Consider the following 8,863-nt stretch of genomic DNA (forward strand, 5'->3'; position numbering starts at 1 on the left):
CTACACTTCAGGGGCAGGAGTACGGTAATAGCTGGATTTATAATATTCACTACTGGAGTTTCTAAGTTATACCAGATAATATCCTTTAGGCAAAGTCCGGAAATTTTGTCTTTTATGATGAAATCAAGTTTCTCCCTATGGGAATATCTTTAGAGATGCAGCTTTCCCACCACTAATACCTAATTTCATTACATTTTTCTAAAAAGGCAACCTTTTGAGCACAGTGTGCCGAAAAATATTTTCAAAGAATTTGTGAGTGCCGATTTTAGAACAAAAAAATGTCAACTTCACACTCTCAATCACGAAAAGGATTTTTGTAAAGTAAATGCTGTAAACTACTTAAATAGTTGTAGTGAGAAATTAACAACCCGCACTCTCACTCCTCAGATCAGCCCCAATTCCTGCAACTCCACACTTCAAATCGGTCCCAATTCATGCACCTTCACACCTCATATCACTGTCTCCCCTGCTCATCTGTCCCCCCACTGTAACCCCCTGCACATCTGCCCCACCACTGTAACCCCCTGCACATCTGCCCCACCACTGTAACCCCCTGCTCATCTGTCCCACCACTGTAACCCCTTGCTCATCTGCCCCACCTCTGTACCACCCTGCTCTTCTGTCCCCCCATTGTAACCCCCTGCTCATCTGCCCCACCAATGTTCCCCTTTTCTCACCTGCCCCACCACTGTACCTCTCCGTACATCTGCTCCACCGCCATACCTTCATGCTCTTCTGTCTCACCATCTTCTCATCTGTCCTAACACTGAACTTATCTGCTCATCTGCCCCACCACTGTAACCCCCTTTCTCATCTGCCCCACCACTGTACCTCCTGCACTTCTGTCCCACTTCTGTTCCCCCTGCTCATCTGTTCCACCAATGTACCTCCTTCCTCCTCTGCCCTGTCACTGTACCCCCCTGTACATCTGCCCCGCCACTGTACCCCTGCTCTTCTGCCCAACCACTGTAACCCCCTGCTCATCTGTCCCACCATGGCACCTCCTTTCACATTTGCCCCACCACTGTACCCCCCTGCTTTTCTGTCCCACCGCTGAACCCCTTTCTCATCTGCCCCAACACTGAACCCCCCCTCCCCCTTTTCCACCACTGTAACTCCCTTCTCATCTGGCCCAACACTGAACACCCCACCGACCTGCTCATCTGTCCCACCATTGTAACCCCCAGGCACAGAACCGCCAATACATTAAGAAAAATACTGTACTGATATTTTGTGAATGTGTACCAACCATACTCCCTTATGGGCAATGTCATCTATCTCAGGGCAGACTGTTGGCTCATTCCACATATCTGTACGCAGCTGGAATACCAAACCCATGACGCAACATGGAGAGGCTCAGTGAATGTGGTGGTAAATGTATGTAGGTGTCTAATTGGGTCACATAGCTCATAAAAGGACAGCTGTCCAGACTCATAATCCAGATATATTCTGAATCTGTGAGTAGAGATATCATTAGGCAATTGTATGTCCTTGTTGTCATGCCTTACTAAAAACTGATCATAATATTTGTCCAAACACCAGGACTTGTCATTATCACCAATCCGTGACTGAAACCCTTCCCTGTCTACACTGGGATAACACATCCCTACTCTACACCACACTGATTTCCTGACATCCACTTCCCAGAAACATTTCCCAGAAGAAAAACTGTTGCTGCTTAAAACTTGAGGACGGGTTTGATGATTCCCTGGTCTTTCAGGGCCACTCTGATGTATACCTGACCAAGATGCAATTTTCCTGTCATCTGATATAAGAAGACTATTAGCGTTGTCTGCATCTAGTGAGATATCTGCAGGATCCTCTAGATAGAAGCATACATTTACTCCTCTTATTATATCAAATAAACCTGCGTGCAATGTGTGGGAGATCAAAGTCACATCCAGATCCCCTCCACCATTAAGAGGCTTTTCATGTCTCTCATTGTCCTCATTACCTTCCTCCTCGGTATAACACAAGTCCCTTCTGTTTGATTCCTGTAAGACAGTCAGTGGATCAGTCATTTTACACAGCTCCTCAATGCTAGTAAGCTTTCTGGACAGCTCATCCTTCTTTTTTTCCAGCTGCTGGATCATACCCAAGATGGACAATGAAAGTTGTTCTTTCTGCCTGGAGATCTCACTCAAAATCCTCCTCTCAAGGTCCTCCTGTTGCCTCCTGATGTCTCTGAACAGGGTCATAACTCTCTCTGATACTTCATCTGCCCTTTGTTTTGATGTTCTTCTATACTCCTGCAGACTTTTGACTTTTTTCTCAGTCTCATCTTTAGCCACGATTAGCTTCTGAAGAACATTTGTTAGAGACTTTTTCTTTATCGCTGAGGCCTCATCTAGTGTCCTCACTGGGTGTCCCTGATGTTCTCCGTCCAGCCTGCAGGTCACACAGATGCAGGCAGCATCTTCTGTACAGTAATATTTAAACAGTTCCTTATGAACAGAGCATTTCTTGGTTCGTAGTGACATGGTGGGTTCAGTTATGATGTGCTCTGGTGACATATTGTGGGCTTTTAGATGTTTATCACATAGAGAAGCTTCACAGAGGAGACATGATTTAACAGCAGGTACAGGAAAATGAATACAATATGTACAAACAATGTCAGGCTCCTCTTGATCATCCTGGTAAGGTAGAAAATGTGCTACTACATTACGCAGATTTACATTCCTTATCAGGGCAGGTCGCTCCATATACTTTGCTCTGCATTCTGGACACGAATAAACACCAGTTCCTTCTTGTGTATCCAGCACAGAATCCATACAGACCCGGCAGAAGTTGTGGCCACATCTCAGTGTTACAGGATCCATATAAATGTTCAGACAGATGGAACAATGAAGATCCTCTCTTAGATCAGCGGACGCCATAGCTAAACCACAGAAGCAAAAAGTGAAAGTAAAAGTTCTTGTACCAGGTGTTTATGCACAAGGTGGGAACTTTTATGACGTTCACTTTGTACTCATAACATTTTCCTCATGTGAACTCTTAAAGAGACCCTGTCTCCAACTTAAAATAAAAATTGCAGGAAAAAATCTGAGAAATATTGAGTATTTTAAATGTTTACTCTCAAAAGCATTATTTTATTGACTTACAATATGCTTTTGAACTTGTTAGCACATTCAGAGAAGCCTACCCTACCCACACCTAACAACTGTATTTTCATTTTTTCCATCAGCTTATCCCCCACAGTTATTACCTTTTGTTTCCACTTGACCCTCCCTTCTAGATTGTAAGCTCTAACGATCAGGGCCCTCTGATCCCTCCTGTATTGATTTGTATTGTAAGTGTACTGTCTGCCCTCATGTTGAAAAGCGTTGCGCAAACTGTTGGCGCTATATAAATCCTGTATAATAATAATAATAATATAATAATAATTTGACTTTTTTTTAGTAAGAGTCAATCCACCTACTGGCTGGGCCGCAGACAGCACAGAAGGCCGCAGCCATCAGAAGAGCTAAAGCTGGCCAGAAATTATCCTTTTTTTACCCCATTCAGCTAGCAGGCTGAATAGAAACAAAAGGATCAGATTCCTCCATCCAAACAATTGAGGTGGATAGAGGAATCCTCCCTGTTGAGACATGATGCTGCCAGAATACACAGATCGAGATTGATAATGTTTTTCCAAAAAGTCATTTCAACAGAAGTTGATGGCTAGATCCACTTCTGCCAAGCTGGAGTGACCACACATGTGTAGGCAGGTGCCTAAATTGCACAGTACAGATAGAAGGTATCCAAATGGCTATACTTGGAAAAAACCATCATCGGTCATGAATAAGCGCTAATTCAGCATAAAATGCGTCGACTCTTTCTCTGTCCCCACAGTGTTTTTCCTGCTATTGTTTGGCATTTTTATACTCTTTATAAAGATGGATGATTTTTTTGGAGTGTAGACGTTTGGATCCCTTCCATCTCTAATGCGCTAGATGAGCTGAGATGGTACCCAGTCATATAGGAAGTATAGAGGATTGTAGCAGCGGACCCACCTGGAGCATCAGCACATTTTCCCAGATGTCTAAATTGTTCTTTTGTATGTTTTGTACTACCTCACTCATGCCAATGCCTTATGTTAATTAAAATACTGATTAAGTTAATCTGTGCAATGTAAGTGTATTTAGTTGGTGCCTCCGGGGTAGGAAGAATTAACTGTGATGCCTAGTTTCCTGGGTGTTCATGGTGCTGCCTTCTGCTGGTGGCCTATAAATACAAAAGGAAGTTGGCCTGGAGGGGATTTGCTTCATGTATAGGAACCAGAGAGGAGATTGTGCTGTGATGTAACTGAATTTTGTCTTTCATCTCCCCTTTGTCGGAACCTAGTCAGGGTTGGTTCCCAGGTCATGGACTTTATGGTCTTTCTACAGTTGGAGGTACGAGCTGCTATGAGGATAACAGAAGGCACCAGAAGTTAGAGGGACTTACTGAATGTTAAGCAATGTTGATTAGAACTGCTATATAACATGAAGTTGGAATGGATGAAGTGCCATCAGTAAGGACAAGTTTGTTCTTTAAAAGTTTTGCCTGGTCAGAAGTTATTCAGGAATGCTAAAAAAGGGTGCATGCGTGGCGTATCACATAAAAGGGTCACCTCAGAGGACAAGACAGCATAAGGAAAAGATGCATTATCTAAGTCTTATCAAGCTATCAAGTTAACCCATGGAGGATTGTGGTGCCCTTGCAGGAGGCTGCAGTACTTAGTGCAATACGGCACCCAGCCAGTCAGAAAGCTGAGGTGACTTAGCCTAGATGATGGAGGTCCCTGGTAGCAAAGGAGTCTGTGCACTTGGGTTCCTCCCCTATCAATCAGTACCCCAATTCGAGTCCAATTGTGGTATGCGGTGTCCTCCAGTCTTGGAGTCAAGGAAGATAAAGTGAGGACTCGGGCTATAAAGCACAGACTCCCCAAAGCTTCCATCTTTCCCCATCCTCCCATGTACCTACTTACACATGGGTTAAAATTCGTTCAGTGCTTGCTGAACTGGTTGATACATCTATGGCCAACTTAAAGTGATTGTAAAGTCTAATTTTTTTTCCTATAAAAATAACAAACATGGTATACTTACCTGCTCTGTGTAGTGGTTTTGCACAGAGCAGCCTGGATCATCCTCTTCTTGGGTCCCTCTTTTGTGCTCTTGGCCCCTCCCTCCTGTTCAGTGCCCCCCATAGCAATCTGCTTGTTGTGGGGGGCACTGAACAGGAGGGAGGGGCCAAGAGCCCCCACAGCAAGCAGCTTGCTATTGGGGGCACCCGAGCTTAGTCACAGCTCCCAGTGTCCATTCAGACACGGAGCCCCCGCCTGGCCCCGTCCCTCTCTCTGCTGATTGGCTGCTGCTCTCAATCAAAGTCAGCTAGCCAATCAGGAGGGAGAATCTTGGACGGCTGAGACACTTGTGGACATCGCTGGACAGAAAGGGACCTCAGGTAAGTATTAGGGGGCCGAGGGTCGCTGCTGCACATAGAATGTATTAACCACTTGCCGACCGCTGCACGGCGATACATGTCAGCACAATGGCAGTGGTGCGCAAATGGGCGTACCTATACGTCCCCTTTAAGAGGCGGAGATAGCAGGCACGCACGCCTGCCGCGTACAGTGTGACCGTGCCCGCGGGACCGGCAGACACTTGATGTCCGCTGATCTCCCGGCGATTGTGTCAGGGAGCCGCAGAACGGGGAAGTGCCTATGTAAACAAGACATTTTCCCTGTCATCAGGAGCAGTGATCGCTGTCATGTGAGTTGAAGCCCACCCCCCCACAGTTAGAATCACTCCCTAGGACACACTTAACCCCTTCATCGCCCCCTAGTGGTTAACCCCTTTCCTGCCAGTGCCATTTACACAGTAATCCATGTATTTTTATAGCACTGATCTCTGTACAAATGACAATAGTCCCTAAATAGTGTCAAACATGTTCGATGTGTCCGACATAATGTCGTAGTCCCGCCATTACTAATAAAAAAAAATTAATAATAAAAATGCCATAAAACTATCCCCTATTTTGTAGACGCTATAACTTTTGCGCAAACCAATCAATTTACGCTTATTGCGATTTTTTTACCAAAAATATGTAGAAGAATGCATATCGGCTTAAACTGAGGAAAAAAAAAATTTTTTTATATATTTTTGGGGGATAGTTATTATAGCAAAAAGTAAAAAATATTGAGTTTTTTTCAAAATTGTTGCTCTTTTTTTGTTTATAGCGCAAAAAATAAAAACCGCAGAGGTGATCAAATACCACCAAAAGAAAGCTGTATTTGTGGGGAAAAAAAGGACATCAATTTTGTTTGGGAGCCACGTCGCACGACGGCGCAATTGTCAGTTAAAGCGACGCAGTGCCGAATCGCAAAAAGTGCACTGGTCAGGAAGGGGATAAAATCTTCCAGGGCTGAAGCGGTTAAGATAAAAAACCTTCTGCCTTTACAACCCCTTTAAATAAGAATCTTTGCAAAAAGTGATATCCGCGCTATGTGAAAAAATTCAATAAGGCTGCTTACACCAAAAAGCAATATAACTGTGCTTCAATAAAGTATTATGCAAAATAACAGTAAAGCGCTTCACTGTTATTTTGCACAATAAGTATGGACTGGGTTTGGGGGGTGGGAGGCACAATTTACTGTACTGAAAAATCTAGGAAAAGGTATGGGGGAATTTTGTAATATCTTGTCTAGAGCAACAAAGGAAGTGATACAACCCTAAAATCCCGTAAGGATAGACAGGATGTCTTGATGAGATCAAGACACCTGTGCCCCGACTCACGTAGTACTGAATGTCCAAAATCCAATGAAGAGAGTAAAAATCCGGCAACAGGACGTCTTGGAATTAAAAATTGATATCTTTATTTAATCCATCAAACCATAAAAAGAAATCATTTCCTAAAAATTGACACGTTTAAGCCTCCTACATAGGCCTTAGTCATGTAAAATCCTGATCCTGTCCTTTAACCACTTCAGCCCCTGAAGGATTTACCCACTTCCTGACCAGAGCATTTTTTGGGATTCGGCACTGCGTCGCTTTAGCTGACAATTGCGCGGTCGTGCAACGTCGTACCCAAACAAAATTGACGTCCTTTTTTCCCCACAAATAGAGCTTTCATTTGGTGATATTTGATCACCTCTGCGGTTTTTATTTTTTGCGCTATAAACAAAAAAAGAGCGACAATTTTGAAAAAAAAGCAATATTTTTTACTTTTTGCTATAATAAATATCCCCCAAAAATATATAAAAAAACAAATTTCTTCCATAGTTTAGGCCGATATGTATTCTTCTACATATTTTTATTAACCACTTGCCGACCGCCTAGCGCACATATACGGCGGCAGAATGGCACGGGCAGGCAGAATCACGTACCTGTACGTGATCTGCCTCCCGCGGGCGGGGGGTCCGATCGGACCCCCCCCCGGTGCCAGCGGCGGTCGGCTTGTGACTGGGAGCGTCGGGAGGCGAGGGGGAGACCATCCGATCGTGGCCCCCCCCTCGCGATCGCTCCCAGCCAATCGGAATCCTCCCCTGCCTGTGTGTAGTTTCACACAGGCAGAGGATGTGATGTCATCTCTCCTCGGCTTTGGCAGTTTCCGTTCCAGCGCCGAGGAGAGAAGACATGTAAGTGCACAACACACACACACACACACAGTAGAACATGCCAGGCATACTTTACACCCCCGATCCCCCCCCCGATCGCCCCCCGATCCCCCCCCAATCACCCCACCCCTGTCACAAACTGACAGCAAGCAGTATTTTTTTTTTTTTTTTTCTGATTACTGCATTGGTGTCAGTTTGTGACAGTTACAGTGTTAGGGCAGTTAGTATTACCCCCCTGTAGGTCTAGGATACCCCCCTAACCCCCCCTAATAAAGTTTTAACCCCTTGATCACCCCCCGTCACCAGTGTCACTAAGCGATCATTTTTCTGATCGCTGTATTAGTGTCGCTGGTGACGCTAGTTAGGGACCTAAATATTTAGGTTCGCCGTCAGCGTTTTATAGCGACAGGGACCCCCACATACTACCTAATAAATGTTTTAACCCCTTGATTGCCCCCTAGTTAACCCTTTCACCACTGATCACCGTATAACCGTTATGGGTGACGCTGGTTAGTTCGTTTATTTTTTATAGTGTCAGGGAACCCGCCGTTTATTACCGAATAAAGGTTTAGCCCCCTGATCGCCCGGCGGTGATATGCGTCGCCCCAGGCAGCGTCAGATTAGCGCCAGTACCGCTAACACTCACGCACGCAGCATACGCCTCCCTTAGTGGTATAGTATCTGTACGGATCAATATCTAATCCGATCAGATCTATACTAGTGTCCCCAGCAGTTTAGGGTTCCCAAAAACGCAGTGTTAGCGGGATCAGCCCAGATACCCGCTAGCACCTGCGTTTTTCCCCTCTGCCCGGCCCAGCCCACCCAAGTGCAGTATCGATCGATCACTGTCACTTACAAAACACTAAACGCATAACTGCAGCGTTCACAGAGTCAGGCCTGATCCCTGCGATCGCTAACAGTTTTCTTGGTAGCGTTTTGGTGAACTGGCAAGCACCAGCCCCAGGCAGCGTCAGGTTAGCGCCAGTACCGCTAACACCCACGCACGCACCATACACCTCCCTTAGTGGTATAGTATCTGAACGGATCAATATCTGATCCGATCAGATCTATACTAGCGTCCCCAGCAGTTTAGGGTTCCCACAAACGCAGTGTTAGCGGGATCAGCCCAGATACCTGCTAGCACCTGCGTTTTGCCCCTCCGCCCGGCCCAGCCCAGCCCACCCAAGTGCAGTATCGATCGATCACTGTCACTTACAAAACACTAAACGCATAACTGCAGCGTTCGCAGAGTCAGGCCTGATCCCTGCGATCGCTAACAGTTTTTTT

The 8,863-nt window shown here is 45.3% G+C and overlaps 1 protein-coding gene across 1 annotated transcript; it reads right to left on the bottom strand.

Annotated features, from left to right (window-relative positions):
* Positions 1 to 1,098: 1,098 nt before the first annotated feature.
* Positions 1,099 to 2,893, bottom strand: LOC141132873 (E3 ubiquitin/ISG15 ligase TRIM25-like). The gene has a single exon (XM_073621806.1). It carries the CDS (start codon positions 2,874 to 2,876, stop codon positions 1,275 to 1,277), a length of 1,602 nt encoding a protein of 533 aa, XP_073477907.1. The 5' UTR covers positions 2,877 to 2,893; the 3' UTR covers positions 1,099 to 1,274.
* Positions 2,894 to 8,863: the final 5,970 nt, after the last annotated feature.

The sequence above is a fragment of the Aquarana catesbeiana genome, linkage group LG03 (genome assembly GCF_042186555.1).
Source record: "Aquarana catesbeiana isolate 2022-GZ linkage group LG03, ASM4218655v1, whole genome shotgun sequence".
Taxonomy (NCBI): Eukaryota; Metazoa; Chordata; class Amphibia; order Anura; family Ranidae; genus Aquarana; species Aquarana catesbeiana.